The sequence below is a fragment of the Hibiscus syriacus genome, unplaced genomic scaffold (genome assembly GCF_006381635.1).
Source record: "Hibiscus syriacus cultivar Baekdansim isolate YM2019G1 unplaced genomic scaffold, ASM638163v2 tig00110482_pilon, whole genome shotgun sequence".
NCBI lineage: Eukaryota > Viridiplantae > Streptophyta > Magnoliopsida > Malvales > Malvaceae > Hibiscus > Hibiscus syriacus.
The window spans coordinates 2,429,134-2,451,227 of record NW_024062758.1 but is presented as its reverse complement, the minus strand read 5'-3'; the positions used below and the strand labels follow the sequence as shown (position 1 = coordinate 2,451,227).

Here is a 22,094-nt window from a genome sequence, read left to right as displayed (position 1 = left end):
TTGTCTTATTCGACTAGGGAAGCAAGAAAATAAACTCAAGCTAAGATAGGGGGACTGCACCAAGATATACCCGTCAAGTCATATCGGATATCTAACGAAAACAAAAACGTTTTCAGTGTGTGGTTGCAGACAACGATGAAAAAGAATTAATAATATCAAATTGAAAGTAATTTGAATAAATTAAGTAATTTTTTATTTATTTATTTTAAAATAAAAGATTTTCTCTTTTAATCATAAAAAATGTCAATGTTGAATAGTCACTATATAAATATATAATTATCATTTACGAGATATATCTTAAGAATATTCTAAAATAATATAAAAATAATATATATCTAAAAATATACATAAAATAATTTAGATATTTATAATATTTGATATTACATATAGAATTATCTATAAAAAGTTATCAACATTTATAAAATTAATAACTAAAATATTGACGTGTATCAATAGTCCAATAAATAATAAAATCTATAAATATAATATGAGATTTATCATTATTACTAGAGTAATGAAAAATATATATACTTTAAAATTTTAATTGTATCTATCTTTTAATATATATATATATATATATATATATATATTCATCTTAAAAAAATATTTTTGAATCCTTAGCGGTTAGAAAATCATTCTTCACTGACTTTTGCGTGATTTCAAGACCGCCAAAGCTCCATTATCCGGCTTTTGCATTTCCCGCTATTCACTGCACTCCAAAATAATTTCTCCCTCCGTTTCCTACCCGTTGCTTTTACATTAAAAAATACTTTTTTTTTTCAGCCAAACACTTTTTTCATAAATATTACTAAGCGATCTCTTAGTAAGTACATAAAGTTCTAATGTCAAAAGAATTGACCTGTAACTCCGTAAACCGCCGACTGCTACACCTAAAATATTGAATTCCAACTGATAATGTCTTTGTCAACAATCCAATCAAGTCCAGAAATTCATTCTATGTTTGAATACTGTATGAAATATGAGAAGGTTATATATAAATTAATATGAAACATTAGTAGATTAAATAATATGTCATCTTAAGTTTTTATTAATAGTATTTATTTTAAATATATTTAATCATTTGATAATAAACGTATGATCATCATACTATAATCGTTGGTGCTTGACCCGTAACTTTTTAGGAACAACAACTATTTCTTTAACCGCTGAGATAAGTTAATTCTTGCTTTATTAATATTATGCTTAAATATAGTTAATCTTACATTCTTAGATAATTTGAGGGTTTAATTTTCATGTCCCACCAAAGCCTAAACAAGAGAACGAGTTACTGGAAAAACTGTAGTAGTAGTAGTAGTATGAGTGACCAAAGCCTAAACAATAAGCCCAACAAAGCAATAAAGAAAGCCCACATGTTCGATATCTCATGTATCAATATCATCATCTTAATTCTTAACCGTTTTAAAAACTGGTTGTTAATTTTTTGAATTTTGAAATTCGAAATGGTGTGACCGCTCCATGTATTCTCTCCCTTCCCTGTTTTTCAGGTGTGGCGCATGGGTCCTACTACCAGCTCCCCTCTACCCGTTTTCATTTCACTCCCACTCTCATCGCTCCCGACAAATAATTCACTCTCCTTAATAAAGCCGGTTTAATTACAGGGAGTGCATTAAGAGGGATTGGAGAAAATAAAGCGAGTAGAATAATTGCGAGTAGCTATTGGACTATGATTTTTCGATAATTCTAGGGTTTTTTTTGGTTGCTTAATTTTCCCGCCCATGAGGCTGAGTCAAAACTAGAGCAGTGAATCATCTGAAGGTTAAAAAGAAAAAATAATTCCTTTTAAAATTCAGATACTAAATCCGTGCCTTGAAAGAAAGCAAGCAAACAAGCCATTTTCCCCTAATTTTGTTTGATAAAAAACTTGGAAGAGAAACTGATAATAATGGAGGAGGTTGTCAAAGAACAACAATCTGCTGCTCCAATTTCTGGTTCTTTTTCTAGTCTCCTTTTCTCTATGTTTCTTTTAAGTTTTGGAAAACTGATAATCATGGAGGAGGCTGTTAAAGAACAACAATCGCTATGGTTCTTTCAGCACTGTTTCTCAAGTTATTGATTTCCCTAGTCAATTAGGAGTTGATAATTTGTGACTTATCGCCATTTTAATTTTCCTTTTTTTTCAAAATAAACTACATAATAGTTAAATATAATTACTCCTTTGTTGCTTCTGGGATGTTTTTAGCAAGTGCGGGGAAGTCGAAGCTACGATATCCACTTCGATCCTCCATTAAACCAAAGGAGGAGAAGCCATCGGCCGTTGATTTATCCAATTCTTCTTCATCCAGAAGGTAATGATTTTTTATAGCTTGCAATTCATGTTAATGTGTCTGTAGAATCAATCATCCATCTACAAATATCCTTTTGTAGATTTGAATGATCTTAGGCTTATATCTACATGATGTGCATTTGTGTTTAATAAGGCTGTTTTTAGAGATAAAGAGTTGGAGTTGCAGATACCAATTTCCTAGTTGCCTGTCTTATTTGTATTACCTTTGAATTGTTATAAATGAATTTGGGTCTTATTTGTTTTGGTCTTCATAGGGGGAGGGCAAAACCAAGTTTAAGCAAAAGCGTGGGTGTTCTTGATCTTTCCAAGGAGAAAACTGGGAAGCCACCCAGAAGGTTCTCCATCCCAACCAAATCAACTGTGACTCCATCTCCAAAATTTGTTGGGACAACCCCTCCTATATATGAGGGTAGAGCCGAGAAATCTACAAATGGTCAGGGAAAAAGTGACACTCCTCTTTCCGATGCTTCAAGATCGTCTACTCGAAGGAGGTTCAATATGCTGTCATCGTCTTCATACTGGCTGTCGCAGATTAAGCTCTCTGAATCAGCTTCTAAGCACTCTGTCTCACTTGGATTTTTCAAACTTGCCTTGGAAGCTGGATGTGAGGTATGCTTCATTTCTTTCTGCTTTTCACTTCATATTAGGAGAGATTCAATAAGAGTTCTTTGCTTTGGGTTTTAACTTATCTTTGTTTGTGATATAATCTTCACCATAAAACCAAATGCAGGCTACTCAGAAAATGCGTGACGAGCTTAAATCCTATATACGTCGCCATAATCTTGGTGAAAATGAGGAAGCTATAAAGGAACTACTTGAACACTACAGTGTTTTGGAAAATCCCGATCAACCACAGGTGTCCGAAACATGTTCCCAGGTGCCTGGTGAGGGGACTAGGTCATCTGACGATGAGATTCACAAGGTTTCTCCTTCAGCAGGAGATAGGAGATTGAAACCCAAGTCCTTGAACGCAGATGTCGCTCAGGTTTCATATGTGGCTAAATCCACAAAAGAGGCTACTCCAAAGAATAATGCTGCAACCAGGAATAGGCCTTTGAACAAGGCCAATTCAAATTCGAGGTCTTCGGACACCGGGGGTCGTAAGCGACAGAATGGAACTCAGAAGACCACCACCAAACCAGAGCCTGTTAAAGAGAAGGAAAAGAATAAGAGACAGGGAGCCAAATCAGACAATAAAGAAGGCAAGGGGGGTGTATTGGAGATATGCTTAAGGGTTCAGCATATGAATATTCCTTCTTACCTTGGGTGCATGACTAATGCATGTTTATCTTTGTTCACAGATCAAGTTAGCCCTTCAGCAACAGCAGCAGCAGCAGAGACTATTGAGGAGAACAAAGAAAATATGGTAAAATGTTCATATCCTGCAATAACTAATAAGGTTGATATATAATTTACACGATTCATTGAAAAATTCTCACCATCTTCTTTTACAGGATGCACCTTTGACAGAAGAAAGCAGCCTGTCTGGAGTTGGTGAAGGTGGTGTTCTGCACTAGATAAAGCGCTGCTGAAGAACCACATGGTTAAATTCTATCCTCTATTGGGTTATTTTTCTTCTTTTGTCTTTAACGTGTTGATGTTTGTATAGGGTTTAAAAACTTAAAAGTGAGTATTCCAATCTGTTTTTGAACTTAGGTTGTTGCTTTAAACTGGGATTCTTGTTTTTTGTCTGGTATTCTATAGTCACTTGAGATACCCAATCTGTATCCAAATCATTCAACGTGTTTGTTGTTTTGTTTGTTAATGCTTATTATTAATCTTTTCAACCATATGATAAAAACAAAAGCATGCCTGATTTGAATCTCTTAAAATCAAATTCAAAACAATTAACCTGAAAAGGAAGCACCCCCAATTTATGCATCAAAGGCTTCCATTTTTAAACACAAATTCCAACCCAAAAGTTACAGGGGATGGGGATTACCAAAACATGAAAAAAACATAAAAGATTAGGGTAATACGTAAAATTTGGAATTACTAGAGGAAATGTGATGGAATAAGATGAAGGAGACGAAGGGTGGCGGGTGCATCTGAACTAATGATAATATAATCAATCGGAGATCATCGCATCGTCGTCGTCGTCGGTGTAATCGGGAGGATTAAAACAGAGGTGTAGCCATAAAGAGTCGGCGAGGTGGCCAATGTGACGGCAAGGGAGGCTAGGTACAACACTTGATCGCTGCTTAACCTCTCTGGGTTACAGGCTATGTATTGGCATAGATTTGCCGATAAATTGGCTATTGCCACCACCAATGACCTGTTTAACACCTTCGCCTCTTCTATCTTTTTCCTTTTTATTATTTCCTGTCTGGTCTTGTAATATATGTAGTTTTGTTCTGGTCAAATTTTATTGTAGTCCCTGTAGTATGTACAAACTGTCTTTGTAATTTTATTAAATTATGAAAATTTTTAATAGTACGTGATAATTACAATATAATATTTATTCAGAATTTTTTTTGATCATCAACAATGTATGCTAATAATATAGATGTAATTGCTTGAATTCAAAATTTTAAAAAAAATAGCACTCTCTTTAACAATTGAGACTACTCAATAAATTCTTAATTGTAAAATTTTAAATTCATTAAAGATGACTCTACACACACGTCGCAAACCACAATATATTACTAAAGCGACGTACTGTAATGAATCACTAGTTAAATTATCCTTATTAAGTAAATATTAAAAGGATAAATTATGCGTTTAATAATTATATTATCATTTTTATTTCATTTTAGCACCTAAACTTTATTTTTTTCAAAACCATTAACGATAATGTTTTTTTAAAAGAAAAGCGGGCCTCATTAAAAACTCATTCTACCAGCACAAGATTGGGTTCCTACAAGGGAAAAAGAGTGTCCAAAATGCATTAATCAATCAGGATACAAATCATTTTTTACAACAGTTGCAAGAAAAGTCTGACACTCGACCTCAACAAAGAAGGAAACATTACAATCAAGAGCTCGTTTGGCTAACTATGAGCAACCATATTTGCTTCCTTACATACATGCGTAACGAAACAGCTATTAAAACTCCCACTATTAAATAGATTAACAACCGTAGTAGAATGCATCTCAATAATAATATTCTGCCATCCCTCCTCCAAGACCAATATTAACATCTGCAACAAGATTATGGAGTTCCACTAGTCCTGCCTCATAGATCCCACCAGACGTGGTAGCCAGCTCACCGAGTACAGCTCCAGAGGCATCACGGGCAACAACACAAGGCTGCCATTGATGTCACTAGATTGTACGCACCATCCGCTTCTATCTTTATATTCCTATCAGGTGGTGGTCTCCAATGGTTAGGATTAGAAACCTGTGCCAAGCAAACAGAAGGATTTTGTTGGGCAGCGAGGAAGTCGGCATGCAACGCCTTGGCATTGGCCACGATGATCCATGCTATCATGACATGTCAATTTTTTTAATTTCCACATTATTTTTCTATTTTTTCAATATTTTTAATTAATTTTATTCTACCAATTAAACGGTGACGCGTGTTATTAATCATGAGGATAAAAAAACTATTATTGCTTTTACCATGAATTAAATCTAGGCCTCTTAAATGAATTGCAAGACACTCAACCATTGAATTAAGCTAGTCATATACATTAATTTTATCATATTTTGTATTTAATTTATATAATAATATCACCACAAAATCAATATTTTTCTAATAATTATAAAATTTGAATATGTGACACTTTAAATTAATGATCGAAAGTTTTAGTCATTCAACTATAATGCGAATCTATTTTTAATATATCAAACTTAATCCTTACTTGTATCATTATTAAATTAAAGAATAATTTTTCACTTTATTTAAAAATAAAAAATAATTAAATAATTACTTTTGTGTATTTATAAAATTTATATTAAATTATTCTAAAAAATTTATTTATAATATTATGAAAATATTTTAAAATATTTATTTATTTTTTGAAATCATACTATTTTTAAATTATCTATTTAATTTTAAATAATATTATATGGAACCAAAGTAATAGTTAAATAGTAAACATATAATTTACCCTAAACTTAAATTATTTAAAATTAAATAGATAATTTAAAAAATAATATTATTGCAAATAAATAATTAATTTAAAATTAATATTATTTCAAATAGATAATTAATTATATTTTAAAATAAATAAATAAATGTTTTTATAATATTATAAATATGCCTTTTTTATAATTATTTCATATACTTTTTATAAATAATATATGAATTATTTTTTTTATTTTTTTATTTTTTAAATAAAGTGAAAAATTAATTTTTAATTTAATAATGATATGAATAAGTATTAAGTTTAGTATAATAAAAATCACACTATAGTTGAGTGACTAAGCTTTTGATGATTAATTTAAAGTGTCACAAATTTGAATCTTATCATCTTCGATTGTGGTGATATTGTTATATAAGTTAAAATGAAAATGAGGTGAAATTTATCCAAATGACTAGTTTAGCTCAATGGTTGAGTGATTTGTTTCTCATGTAAAATACTCGAGATCATTTCATATTAGGATAAAGAATGATTTCTATCTTTTTATCCTATAAGTGATGACACATGTCACAATCTAATTGATTAATCAAAATTAATTAAAAAACTGACAAATAAAAAAATATGATGAGGTAAATAAAAATTAAAAAAATTGGTATGTCATGTACATAAATATTGCCGTCAATGATTTAAAAAAAATTAAATACTATAATTAAACAAAAATTATAATTTAGATATAAAAATGTAATTTATAATTTTTAATATTTCTTGATAAGAACAATTTATTTAATAATACGTTTTGATACGTCGCTTTAATAGTATATTACAATATACGACATGTGTCGTAGAATTTCTCATTCATTAAACTATAAAATATAAATTAAATATTATATGTGTGTGCGCACAATTAATATCATAATCTACGTTAACAGATTTTATTATCATTGTTTAGGTTGACCAATATCGGATATCAGTGAAAATGTTCATTTCTTCATTTCCAATTTTCGTGCATGAAATATGGGATTTAACTTTTACCATACGTGAATGACAGAAAAGGAATACGCACCGATATATAATGAGAAAATAACATCAGTGATCGAAAATGTCTTATAATATATGATTTTAATTATTTTTTTTTGGATTTGTAAAAATGACCAATAAATTCGCAACGCGATCTTAAATTCATAACGCGAACTCCAATTTCGCAACCCAGTTTTTAAATTCGTAACGCGAATTTGTAAATCGCAACACAGAAGTCAAATTCGCAACGCGATTTTCAAATTCGCAACACTGAATTTCAAATTCGTAACTCAATTTTCGAATTCTCAACACGAATTTAATTTCGCAACATGTTTTAGTTTCACAACACAAATGTTTTGGGTATATAACTACGCAGCAGTAACAACTCATAACCTAAATCCCCAAATCGCAACTCATTCCATCTCCATCTATCACTCTCTGCGGCGACATCCGTTCCTATATCCAACGACATCCTTCATCATCTCTAATTTTTTTTACATAATTTTATTTCTATATAATTTTTCAATGATTTCTCTCCCAAATTATCAACTTAATAAAGGTATGTTTTTTTCTAAGTTAGTGATGATATGTAGTTTATAGCTCGTTTGTTTAGTAAATTAATTTACAATTTGTAGAATGAAATCATCTAATGTTGATCATGTTTGGATAGATTTATGTTTTGGAGGGTCATGGGAGAATGTTCATGGTGTTTTACAATATGTGCCTTTACCCATGAATCTTCAACTAAAACTGTCATTAAAAAAGTTAACTTATGAAAATCTAATGTTACGTGTTGCAAAGAAATTGAATTTAGAGTCTCTAAGTGGATTTAGGCTATCTTATCAGATAAAAGGTAAAGTTTATTTGTTAACCGACAATGAAGATGTTGAACAATTCATTGCTTACATTAATGTTTCGCAAGAAGATGATGTTACATTGTATGTTGTTGAACCTAGAAGTAGTGAAGTTGAGTCAGTAGCGGGTAGTAATCAACTAAGTTCTTCAACCCCAGTTTATAGTGCTCACAATGTACAACGTTGTTATCAACCTCAAAATTTAATGGTTCCACCACAATTTCATCACCAAGAAAATTTTGTTTCACCACATTTCCAATATCAAACACAATCTCAAAACCCATAACCTTTTCCTAATCCAAATCCCAATAAACTTTCAGCACCAAATTTTGATTTTCGTATTGACCAGTTAGACGATTATGAGCCAACAGAAAAAAATTGTGAGTACTAGTCAGTATTCAAAATTTGATCTTGGTCAATACCCGAACTTTGATCTTGATCAATACTCGGATTTTGATGATGTTTCAGAAGAAGAAACAGACCCTGCGTGTAATGATTTTGATATTGGTCAATACCCGAATTTTAATGATGAAACAGCCGCTGCCGAGGAAGATGTTGTTGATGATAATGGGGAGGAAGTTACGACTGTGAATGAATATGTTGAACATCCATTCTGTAATTCATATAACCCTGAAGAAGAAGAAGTCCCCAAAGAAAAAAGAAGAAGAAAATGCCACGGGAGTATAACTGGAATATGCCAGAATTACTTTAGATACCGAAAGAAGAGTTGGTAAAGATAGCAGTTTATTGTTACACAAAAGTTATTTGTATCAAGAAAGATGATTGTTTTGATACAAAGGAAGACTTGAAGATAGCTTTGTATACGAAATGTGTGGAAGATGGCTATCAACTAAAAGTTAGCAAATGAAGCAAAGATTGTTTCGAAACAAAGTGTATGATTGACAAAAACTGTATGTGGCGTATGATTGCAAAGAGGATAAAAGATTGCGAAATGTTTCAAGTTTGGACTTTTATTGATAAACATAAATGTTCAAGAACCCAAGTTTTTCCTCACCATAGACAGACAAACAAAAAGGTGTTGGGTGGTTTTCTGGCTGAGTTAATGTTTTTGAATGGAAGGGTATATCGGGGACATGAAATTATGACTGACATGAATGCTCGATTCAAGATTAGTATCTCATATTCTCAAGCTTGGAGAGCCAAATGTTATGCCATGAAATTGTTGAGGGGGTCGCCAGAAGCATCGTTTGCCCAACTGTCGGCTTATTGTCACAATTTAAAGTTGAAAAATCTTAGGTCGGTAACTCATATCAAAACAGATAGAGATGGACACTTTAAGTTGTTGTTTATCGCCATTGGTACTGCGGTTAGTAAATCATTATAATTTTGTTGACTCGTTTTTGTTAGTTGCATGTATTTCACTTTTAAATGATTATATTTCTTGTGTATATGATTTTGTAGATTTTGTAGATTCGTTCGTTTATTACTTGCATGTGCCCAATTATTATAGTTGACGGAGCACATTTGAAAGGTCGATACCTTGAAGTAAACTTATTAGCAGTAGCCATAGATGCTAACAATGGGATACTGCCAATAGCTTACAGGGTTGGCAAATCTGAAACCTCTGATTCATGGACATGGTTTATAGGGCATCTTAGGGATTGCATAGGTCCTATTAGCAATCTGACAATCATATCCGATAGGGCAAACTCAATTGACAACGCTGTTAGAATGTGTTTCCCAGATGCTTTTCATGGATTTTGTGGTGTTCATTTGTACAGAAATCTAAAATCAAGGTCTGCTGGTATAAAAAATCACAAATGGACATACTGGAAGGCTGTAAAAGCTTATCGGGAAGTGGATTTTAGTAAGCATATAAATTGTTTAAGACGTGTTTTGCCTCAATGTGCTTAAACACTAGAAGATTTCGGGTTTGAAAGATGGTCAAGAGTACATCAACTTGGAGCAAGATATGGTTTCATGACGTCAAATAGTGTAGAATCAATCAACGTTCTAAGTCGTCATTCCCGGAAATTACCCATTACTATGTTAATGGAGTTTTTTCGAGCCTCTATTCAACAGTGGTACTACAAGAAAAGAAACCATGCATGTATTATTTCTTTAAATTCGTAACTTATCATATATTTTACTAAGTATTATTTATTTAAATTTACAGGAACATTGGAACGTCGTGTTACACCATGGTCTGAAAAAATGATAACGAAACGTGTTGTGAAGTCAACGTCATGGAGAGTTGAACCATGTTCAAACACTTTGTTTGAAGTATTGGATAATAACTTAAATGGGCTTGTCGATCTAAATGTAAAGAAGTGTAGTTGTAAGAAATGGCGAACATCTGGTTATCCGTGTGGCCATGTTATTAAAGTTGCTCTTCATCTAAACCAAGATGATTCAAGCGCATACGCTATGGATTGCTACACTACAGAAGTATATTGACAGACTTATGCCGAGATTGTCTACCCTATTCCACATCCTTTTGAGTGGGGCATACCAGATGTCTTACAAACAGTTTTGCCACCAGTCATGGACAGCAGGCTACTTGGCCGAACAAAAAATCACGATCGTATACCGTCTAAGGGTGAAGAGAAGAGGATATCGACATGTAGTCAGTGCAAGGAAAGTGGTCATACAAGGTTGATATGTGGATCACCAGTGCCATCACAATCATCTTTTCCTCTACCAAAATATGGATCCTCATCAAAATCCAAAGCTCATATGGTGCCAAGCAAAAGGAAATCAAAATCGCAATCAAAATCAAAATCCCAATCACAACCGGCTTAACCTTTTGGGACTTATTAACTTAGGTGATTTTTAAATGCAAACGTTGTATTATGTGTATTTTATGTGTGAATGCATACATTTTCAGTTAGACATTCATTAGTAACTTGAGTTTGAACATTGCTATGATCTGTTCAATTGTTATCACTTATCATATTATTGTCTGTTATCTTTTTTAATGTGTTTTCCTTGAATTCGCAACGCGAAAGTCAAATTCACGTTGCGATTGTTGCGAAAGTCAAATCAACTTTTACAAATCAATGTAAAATTCAATTAAACAAGCAAAAAAAATGTACCCCAGACAGTTGTTTATGCACAAATACATCAATTTCACGTAGCTCACTTCAGGATTAACCTGCAGAAACCAAACATTTGCTCAAACAACACTTTCTACACATCTAAAACCAACAAACAACAAATTATTGAATTCTAGGTACTTAACCAAACATTTTCAAACCAACAAAGAGTATATATGTTAACAACACTTGCTCAAACTTACCAATTATTTATGCACACTTTCAGCACGCGGATACAGGTAGGCAATGTCTCGCATATATTGCTCGAGCCATAAAATGCTGAAACCACAACCCTACTGAACCTCTATCTCTATCTGTGGGAAGTAGAAACTATTTACTTCCTATTGTCAAACGTTCCAAGCACATGCATACAAGAGGACCACAATACCCTCTGGCTCCCTCCGTTTGTTGTGGCGCGGTATCGTCTCTGATCATTGTAACTTTGAACTTTTTTGGCTTCTTGTTTCTAGAATTAGTCCAATAATCAATTGCGCCCAAGTATTTCGCCAAATGAGCACTCCATCCCTTACAAATAATATCTCTCAAATCAGACAATGGTATGTAATTCAATATACTGTCATATAATATTGTCTTCAGGGATGGGAGCTGAATCTCGATGAGAAGCCAATGACGACGTTCCAAAACAGGGATAAACACCTGCAATCATAAATAATTGCGCACATCAAATAAAATTTATGAACACCTTTAAAATATTCAAAAAATAAATACTAGCCTTATCGACCTCCCACCATGCAAGATAAAGTTTAGTTTTTCCATTACCCAAAATATATGAAGAATCTCTCGGATCCTTCAAGTGAGCTACGTGAAAAGACGTCGGCATAATAGTCCATCGAGTATTTTTTATTTTCTTCAATTTCCTTATTATTAGAAGACATGACACCCATGCATCGATATGTTGTTTTATAAAAAAATACATATATTAGTGAATTTATTAATAAATTAAAAAAATCAAAATGCAATATAAGAATAATATAAGACTTACCCCCTTCGAAATAGCCATTATCTTCAACCCCTAATAAAATACCCCACCAAGACCGATCAAGAAACAAATGCATAACATTATCGAGTTTGCATATGTCAGAATAACACCCCTGGCTCCGCTCATGTAGATAAAAATCAACTGCGGTCGTAGCTCAAAGGGTATTATCCGTAATTGTGTCCGGTAGTGTTCTCCTCTCCTGCTGAGGAATGGTACTGGCCGGTAACTCATACGAAAGCCAACTCGCATCCATCATATCGGGCACGGGAGGGGGTTTATCAATATGTCGACATATGACTCCATGTGAATCGGGCTCTTGAACGGTGGGAGGGACCACTTGAATGATGACAGAGGCCTCTTGAACGGTGGGAAGGGCTTCTTGAACGATGAGAGGGGCCTCTTGAACGATGACAGGTGAATCGAGCTTCTTCTTACGGAGTCTTAGCATTAGTGGGGTGAAAGGTGACGTAATGGCACGTGCACGATGTCTGATGCGTGAACCCCGTCGTGTAAGAAAAACTCGACGTAAAGTATCTACCTTATCGGGCCGCTGAAAATAAATTAATACATAAATCAGTACATAAATAAATAAATAATGCCAAAAAAGGTTATTTGCATTTTTAGTATAGTATTAAACAAATTTACCTCATTGCGTAGAGTACGAACCTCATTCTGCAACGATGAAACAATCTCACGTAAAGCTGCTACCTCATCACGTAAAGTAGATACCTCACCACGTAGCGCACCATTGTCATCGTGTAAAACATCCACCTCACCACGTAAAGACCGTACCTCATCATGGCATGCACCATTGTCTTCACGTAAAGTACCGACCTCATGACGCAAAGCACCGACCTCATCACGTAACTCCCCTAACTCATCCCGTGGAGGTGGAGAACAGGGAGATAAATTTCGTGGCCTCTTTGCCGGTCGCCTATCATGAGGTGATGGTGGAGAAGAAGCTCGATGATGTGATGGAATAGGTGATGGTAGAGATGGAGAAGAGGCCCGATCAGGTGATGGCCCGGGTGTCGAGCTTTAGAATCGGCCCGATCAGGTGATGGCTCTCGAAGTGGGGGGTGCACATCATCCGTCCCATCAAAAAACCGCTTACTAGCTTGCCACCAATCAGTGGAAAGCTCAGCCTCTGTGGGTGTTAGCCTCTGTAATGGATAGTTGACCTCCTGATAATATAAAAGCTCAAATAAAGTTAAACGTGTACTAGTAATAACTTGTTTATATATAGTAGTATTTGTGTGTTAACTTACATCATTCATCGTCGTATATGGTAGTAACTCTTTCCAATTCAACAGGCGGATCCTCCTCCAGGTAATAGCCCTAGGAATATCATTTGAATTTTTTATCGCATATGTCCGTATGCTGGGAAAAGCCTCAAATATCCAAATCTACAAACAATATAATACACAAACATCAGTCATTGTTAAATAATTAATTATAAATTTGGAAACATTATATAGAAATTCTTACCTTAAAGGCTCAAATAAAGCCTGCCAAAGTGTATTTAGAACCATCGCCCCGCAAACTTTTTCAGTCCTCAAAGGCAGACGACAACTTCTTCTAGGTAGCTTTCCATAGATATGAACCCCTCCATGCATTTAAGTCCTCTACCAATAATATTAGGTCCTCAGAAATAGGTTGTCTGTCCTCTTTGCCTAAAAAGCCGGCATGCAAAAGTAATAAATGGCATACTCGGACAACATCAAGGTCATCCATCCGAGTAAAACCATCTTTAACAAATATTCTCTTTAAGTCGTCGACGTGTAAACTCGGCTTCGACTTTGCCAGCTCAGGAAAAACCCGAGATAACCATGATGGGCAGAGATATGACTAGTGTACCGGGTTACTTCATCGTGTCCGAAGTGTAGACCAGTGATTAAGCAAAACTCCTCCTGCCCAAAACAAGTATACGTCGGAGGAAAATGAAACCATATCTCTTCATCACCACGTTGTATCCTCTCGGGTAGATCGTTAGTCATGGTCTGAAGAAACAAATGTGTCAACATAGCATATCCACCCGGATGTTGTACTTTCAGCCATGGCCCGAAGCAAGTATCCTCAAACAATTTTCTTTGTAGAGGTGTAAGCGTCGACGCAATTTTAGTGGCTAGGCTTAATTTATTCCTTAAGGTCAATTGAGCCGAAAAAAATTTCTACAAAAGCAATAAACATACCAAGTTAGATATACCAAAAACTACAAATTATACACTATAAACAGACATGATATTAAACAGTGAAAACAAAGCCAAATATGTTTCAAACTAGCACGGTATTCACCCAAGTCATTATTCCATCATAGTTCACAAAATGCATCAGATAACATTCCAGAAGTAAACACTTATATAAACATTTAAAAGGACAACATATAGGTTTAGTGTAGGTTCAAAGACAACATAAAGAGTAGTAGTTTATTCTTGAAACTTAAATTCGCAACACTGTGAAGTTAGTATTTGTCTTTGTTTTTTGGTTGAAGTAATGCAATTCATTCAAGTTTCAATTTGCAGAATAAGAGTAGTTTCTGAAACTTAAATTCGCAATGCGAAAATGAAAATCGCAATGTGAAAATGAAAATCGCAACGCAAAAATGAAAATCGTAACACCAAAATCGCAGCGATTTTTATTTTCGTGTTGCGAATTTAAGTTTCAAAAACTATTCTTCTACAAATAGAAACTTGAATGAATTGCATTTCTTCAACAAAAAGACAAAACAAAGACAATTACTAACTTTACAGGGTTAAAGACTAAACAGTTTAGCAGTATTGACAGCATCCGAATGAATTTACTAAGCATTCTCAGTGAAATGGTTAATCTATATATATTGAAATTAACATTAAATTTATCATCAATATAAGAAAAATCTAATAATAATACAAAAATTTTAAAATAAAAATAAGAGATTAAAAAAACTAACCATCGATGGTTGATTTTCCATTTCTGACCGTGAATGGTTGTGAGGGTTCCTCTGAGAGATGGCGATAGACGAATTTCGCCGGAGATGGGGACGGATTTCGTCAGAGATGGGGACGGATGTCGTCGTAGAGAGTGAGAGATAAAGATGGGACTGAGTTGTGATTTAGGGTTTTAGGTTATGATTTGCGATAATATTGTTTACATTTGTGTTGCGAAATTAATATTGTGTTTCGAATTCGAAAATAAAATTCGCGTTGCGAAAATAAACGCGCTTTGCGAATTTGACTTCTGGGTTGCGAAATTGGAGTTCGCATTGCGAATTTGTTGATCATTTTCGCAAATCCAAAAAAAGTTGATTAAAATCGTATATTATAAGATATTTTCGGTCACTGAGGTTATTTTTTCATATATAAACTACCCTAAAATAATAGTGTGAAAACTAGTCTGCAACTACAAGGATCGAAAGCTCGTAAAACATTGAGCTTCTCTGTCGAAACAACGAAAGATGAACGACTGGGTTTGCGATGTAATGAATGAGATTTATATTAAGCAAAAAGATCATAAAGCCAATGGGTTTAGATGTCCATGTTATGATATCAACCTCTAAATATAAAAAAAATCAATATATATTCGTATCCGTCACAAAAAGTGTAGCACAAACTAACGGACACGAAGCAAAAGTCTATGGAGTATATATATATATTGAATTGAAAGAGCCTGTTACTCTATGGGGTATATATTAAATCACGCTTGTTCTCATTATTTGCACTTAAAAATTTCATGGATCGTGTGAGATGAACAATTTAATCCTCCAAGGTTTCGTTATAATAATAGGATGACTGGAGCGTTAGTGTTCTCCATTCTCGGAGAGCAGGCAACCAGATCGCAGATAATCTAACCAAACGAGCAACCCCATGAAAATAGAGTTCCACTACCTAAATGCATCACCCGCAGAACTAGCGAGAATGATCCAGGAAGACATTGATATAACTTAAGTAGATTCTCATTTTGTCAAAAAAAAAAAAAACTTATATGAAAATTTAAATTTTTTTTAAAAGAGACGATTATCCCCACCTTCGATCTATATTTACATCGGATTCTATGGTTTTCCTATTAAAAAATATTATATATTTTAAAAATATTTTTCTTATCTTTTACAAAATTATACTTTATTATTTTTTAAATTTATTTTAATTAAATATTTAAAATAATTGAAATAAATATTCAATTTATCAAACTAGATACTAAAACTCAAATTCATTATTCGCAATAATATAATAAATTCAAATAACGATTTTGAATATTGAAGCAGGTTATGCAATACTCAAACAATTGAAATCTGCATTTGTTCTAAATCTGTGTAGAATATTATTAAAATCTTTAAACTTAAATATGTAAAAATAAATTTGTTAAAAAATATGTAAAAAAAATAAAAGTATATATATTAAAAAGTAAGGGTAAAATATATAAATAGTCTCTAAATTTTTAAGGCGCTTAAATTTTGATCAACCAATTTTTAAACTTATAATACAGTCATCAAAATTTTAATTTATTTTCATTTATATCCCGGTTAACTCCCATTAATTTATGCTGATATGGCATTTAACTCTAGTTAACCCAACCCTCTTTTTCTCCAAGTTATTTTCTTCTTCTTCTTAAGATCCCACCTTGCAAACACTGCTTAAATCAAATCCTCTTTTTTAAAACTTCAAACTTTAACCCCTTTCTCTCTCACTTAGGAAACTGCAGTTGTTGTTCTGTCATTCTCTCTTTTACTGCATTTTCCCTTATTAACACCAAAAACTAGAAAAAGAAGGAGACGACTCACTTTTTAAAAGAGAAAAAAAATGTGAACTTTGAGATTGGGTTTTTGATAAATACTGGGATTAGATATCCTTCTTCACTTCCTATTTTTTTCTTCCATTTTGAAGGCAGGTAAATTTTTCAAAGACTCAATTTTCTTTTATGTTAGTTTAATAGGTTGTTAAAACGAAAAAGAGTTTTGGTTGTGGAGGATATAAAGGAAGAAAAGGAAGTTTTTGGAGAATATTGTGTTCTTGTGCTGTGAAAAGGAAAGGATTTGTTTTGATCATTGTTTTTAGGCTTGAAAAATGAGGTGGGTTTGAGTTTTTATTTTTGGTTTTGTTTTTTGGGTTCCAGATTTCTGATTTTATGATGTGTAGGATGTTAGAAAGTAACCATTTGAAGATGTTTTGGGTTCATCATCATCAAATCATGCAAAAAAGATGGTTACTTTCATTACCCCTTCCTCTTCCTCCATCTTTTTTAACTGCTACAGCTTTTAATGGAGATTCAAGCCCTTCACCACCACCATCATCTTCTGGTACAAGAATCAGTCTTCTTGTTTTTTTCATTATAGTAATCTTGATTGTTCTGTTTTTCATCTCTGGTCTCCTTCATCTTCTTGTTAGATTCTTTATAAAACATCCATCTTCATCTACATCTTTCAATCTAAGAAAAAGAAATAATTAGAAGAAGAAATCTGGAGATGAAGAAGGGGTGGGTTAATGGGAATTAAGTGTCACGTTAGCACAAACTAACTGAAGTTAGCGTTAGTAAGACAAAAAACTAAAAATTTGATCACTGTATTATAAGTTTCAAAAGTTAAGTGACCAAAATACAACAGATTTAAAATATGGAGACTATTTACATACTTTATCCAAAAACTAAATATCTAATATATGCCCGAATATGTACTGTCTGTGATCGTTCTAAACACGCCCATGTTGACGTCATCTTAGAAGTGAGAAGTGCGAAGCTCCCGTGGGAGTTGGGACTCTGACTGAATCAAGAGAAAGTAGTTGAAAGCCTGTAGATTTACATTAAAGCCCTTGATTTCTGTTTTCCGCGACCAAACCTGGAAATGGTTATTTAGAGTAGTCACTTAGCTAAAAATAAACTATTCAATTATTATTTTAGTTTTTTAATAAATTCACTATATTTTACGTAACTACACATGCCGATTTATTGTTTTAAATTTCCAAATAAATTACATTTTTTCTTTGTGTAATTATATTAAAATCGTATCTCGATCTAAGATTTTTAGAATTTCACCTTTAAAATTATTATAATTTTAAAGGGTTAGTCTATCGTGCACGTCACATATCATAACTTATCACTAAAATAATATATTGAAACATATTTCTAGCAAAATTATATTTATCACATAAATATAAAAAAGTATAAGCATTTATTCAAATTAATAATTAATTAAAAATTAAATTCTATTTTTAATAATATTATTTTATCTTAAAATATAATAATTAATTTAAGTGGTTTAATTTGTTTAGCATTAGGTTTTTATATTATTTAAGGGTTGAGGGTGACCATCAACATCATCACCCCGGAGTCAAAAACTCGTTGGAAAATAGTTGACAACAAATCTAACGGTGTCGTCGTCCAATTCATCACAGTGAAGGAGCAACAGAGTCGACCTTCAACCTGCGACTGTTTCTATTATTTTTACTTGCGTTGGCCTTCGGAAAAAACCAACCCGCGTCTATTGGTCGTTCGTCTCCAACTTCCAGCCAGGGGCGGACCTATGTGGCCTACAAAGTAGCATCTGCATATCCATTTTATTTAAAAAATACCAATAGTTAATATATTATATCAAAAATAAAAATTCTGCACACCTTTTTTTTTATTTTGTTTTTGACTTTTTTGCACAATTTTTATTGTTGTTGAAATTAAGTTGTTGCTCATTTCTTTTCCTCAGATAGTTAGGTTCGTACTCATTCTTTTACACTCTTAAATTTAGTTAAATTTATATTTGAGTTTGTAAGTTTTGAATTTTTTTAAATTTGAGTGAGTTAAAATTAAGAGATAAAATTAAATTTTGAATCAATTTAATAGATTTTAGTGATTTTATGAAACATATTTGAATGTTAAATTGTGATAGGTAAAATTACTAATATGTATTTTTGGGAATGAGAAAAAAATGGTATACTAAATTTGTGTAATTTAAGTATAAGCAATTTAGACATTTTAATTTTTAAGTTGAATCCATTTAAATTATTTAATTAGTAATTAAGATCTTATTTCTTTGATAATAAATATAATTACTAATAGTGAATTATAATAAATAATTATTGTGATTTGTAATTTTTGTAATTGTAGTAATAAGAAGACGAATGATGAAAAGATGAACTCTCGACGAAAGAAGAAGAATGGAACGTTGGATTGGTTTGTTCAAAAGTCCAAAAAGAATGATGCAAGTTCTTCCCAAGTGCCAATTTGTGTCTCATCACCGACTCAACCTTCAGCAACTCAAGTCGAACAAGAATTTTCTTTCCCTTCAAATAATATGCCCCAAACTCAAGAAACCGAAATGAGATCTACATGTATTACACGAGATGATAGTACAACATTTGCATCAAGAGAGATGGAAAGCCAAGTTAATGATATCTCTATTCCACATGATCCGGCTAAAAGAAAAAAATTATTGATTATCATCCAATGGATCGAGAAATAGTGAGGAAAAAATACATACAAAGAGGTGCTTGCCAACCAAAGAAGCACAAATTTCCTCAAACAGACTTCGGAGGAGGTACATTACGTCGCTTTAATAAATATTGGTTTAATAAGTATTCTTGGCTTGATTATAGTGTTTCAAAAGATGTTGCATTTTGCTTTGTTTGTTACTTGTTTAAGAATGAAACTACCAAAGATGCAGGAGGAGATGCATTTTTTGTTAATGGGTTTAGAGGTTGGAATAGGCCAGTTCGGTTTAGAAAACATGTTGGTGGAATTAATAGTGCTCATAATCAAGCTTTTCAAAAGTTTGAGAATTTAAAGAACTTTAAGTCATCCTTGAAAGTTTCTTTAGACCAACAAACCGAGCAAGCTAAAAGTGATTACCGAATCCGCTTGACTACTTCTCTTCATTGTTTGAGATTTCTTTTACATCAAGGATTGACATTTCGTGGTCATGATGAATGTGGTGAATCAAGTAACAAGGGAAATTTTCTTGAACTTTTGAATTGGATTGCGGAAAAGAATGATGATGTGGGAAATGTTGTTTTGAAAAATGCACCTAAAAATAATCATATGATTGCACATTTGATTCAAAAAGAGCTTATCAATTATTGTGCAAAAGAAACTACCAAGGCAATTGTGGAAGATCTTGGTAAGGATTATTTTGGAATACTAGTAGATGAGTCAAGTGATGTGTCTCAAAAAGAACAAATGGCTTTGTGTGTCCGTTATGTTGATAAAAAAGGAATGATAAAGGAACGGTTTCTTGGAATTGTTCATGTTGGAGATACCACATCTTTGTCTCTTAAAGAAGATATTTTTTCTTTGCTTGATGAGCATTCTTTGAGGTTTTCAAGAATTCGTGGGCAAGGGTACGATGGAGCTAGTAATATGAAGGGTGAACTTAATGGTCTCAAAACTCTAATCATGAGAGAAACACAATTTGCATACTACATACATTGTTTTGCTCACCAACTTCAATTAACTCTTGTTGTCATTTCTAGGAAAAATAAAGATTGTGGTTGGCTTTTTGATACACTTGGAGATTTGTTGAATGTTGTTGGATCATCATGTAAGCGAAAAGATTTGCCTAAAGGAAAACAAGCTGAAAAAATTGCAAAAGCCTTTGAAAATGGTGAAATTGTGACTGAAAAAGGTTTAAACCAATAGCTTTGTTTAGGTAGGTCGGGTGATACACGTTGGGGTCTCATTATAAGTTGATTTTGAATGTGATTGATTTGTATTCTACAATACGTGTGGTGCTTGATTTGATTGGTAATGATGCTCGAAATGGTGATGATGCTCGAAAAGCCGATAATGTGAGTTTTGCAATAGAGTCATTTGATTTCATTTTCATGATTCACTTGATGAAGAGAATATTTGGGATTATGAATGAATTAAACAAAGCTTTGCAGAGAAAAGCTCAAGATATTGTCAATGCTATGTCACTTGTTACTTTAACTAAAGAAAGATTGTAAAATATGAGAGAAAACGAGTGGGAGTCTTTTTTTGCTTCAATCACTTCATTTTGTAACAAGAATAACATTGATATTCTTAATGTGGATGCTATGTATATTCCTTCGGGAAAAAAGAAACGTTGTCGTTTGGATACTACTAATATTCATCATTTTCGAATTGAAGTGTTCTTGGGAGTTATTGATCTTCAGCTTCAAGAGTTAAACAACCGATTTGATGAGGTTAGTATAGAGTTATTGACTTGTATGGCTTCTTTGAGTCCACTTGATAAATTTTCTTCTTTTGACAAACAAAAGATACTTAGACTTGTTGAATTATATCTCGATGAATTTACAAGTGTTGATAAACTAGCCCTTGATGATCAACTTGATAATTATATTGTTGATATGCGGAGGGATGATAGATTTTGGGTATTGAAAGATATGGGTGAACTTTCCATGAAGCTGGTCGAGACAAAGAAGCATCAAGTGTACCAACAAGTCTATTTGCTCATAAAGTTAGTATTGATTCTCCCCGTAGCAACCACAAGTGTGGAAAGAGCATTTTCTAAAATGAACATCGTGAAGAATAAGTTGCGAAATAGCATAGGTGATCAGTTTCTAAATGATTGTTTGGTCACTTATATAGAAAGAGATGTTCTTGTCCAAATCGATGATGAAAAAAATCTTAAAACGACTTCAAGAAATGAAAGCTCATCGAGAACAATTGTAATTGTTTCTAGTGTTTAGTATTTTTTTTGTGCATTTTGAATGAATTGTTATTTTGGATTTTTAATTATGTAACTTTTTTTATTAATGAATATTATAATATTTATTTTGGACCCCATTTTTTAATTCCTGGATCCGCCACTGCTTCCAGCGACAACCACAATCGCCAATCATCGATAGTTTCCAACCGCCGTCGCGTGTAAATTCCTTTGCAAGAAATTCGCCGATCGTCT

The 22,094-nt window shown here is 33.0% G+C and overlaps 3 protein-coding genes across 4 annotated transcripts; all 3 read left to right on the top strand.

Annotated features, from left to right (window-relative positions):
* The first annotated feature begins 1,805 nt into the window (after nt 1–1,805).
* On the top strand, nt 1,806–4,064 carry LOC120128786. 2 transcript variants are annotated; one of them, XM_039146418.1, is made up of 6 exons: nt 1,806–1,949; nt 2,201–2,306; nt 2,560–2,914; nt 3,036–3,507; nt 3,607–3,671; nt 3,760–4,064. In XM_039146418.1, the coding sequence occupies exons 1-6, from the start codon at nt 1,904–1,906 to the stop codon at nt 3,820–3,822; spliced, it is 1,107 nt and encodes a 368-aa protein (XP_039002349.1). In that variant the 5' UTR covers nt 1,806–1,903; the 3' UTR covers nt 3,823–4,064. The 2 variants fall into 2 exon arrangements, with proteins under 2 accessions (XP_039002349.1, XP_039002348.1); XM_039146417.1 differs by having other exon boundaries at nt 3,036–3,513.
* Nucleotides 4,065–19,660: 15,596 nt separating this feature from the next.
* LOC120128654 (zinc finger MYM-type protein 1-like) lies at nt 19,661–20,848 on the top strand. The gene has a single exon (XM_039146298.1). The coding sequence runs from the start codon at nt 19,661–19,663 to the stop codon at nt 20,846–20,848; it is 1,188 nt and encodes a 395-aa protein (XP_039002229.1).
* Nucleotides 20,849–21,159: 311 nt separating this feature from the next.
* Nucleotides 21,160–21,882, top strand: LOC120128653. Its single transcript, XM_039146297.1, has one exon. It carries the CDS (start codon nt 21,160–21,162, stop codon nt 21,880–21,882), a length of 723 nt encoding a protein of 240 aa, XP_039002228.1.
* The last annotated feature ends 212 nt before the right edge of the window (nt 21,883–22,094 follow it).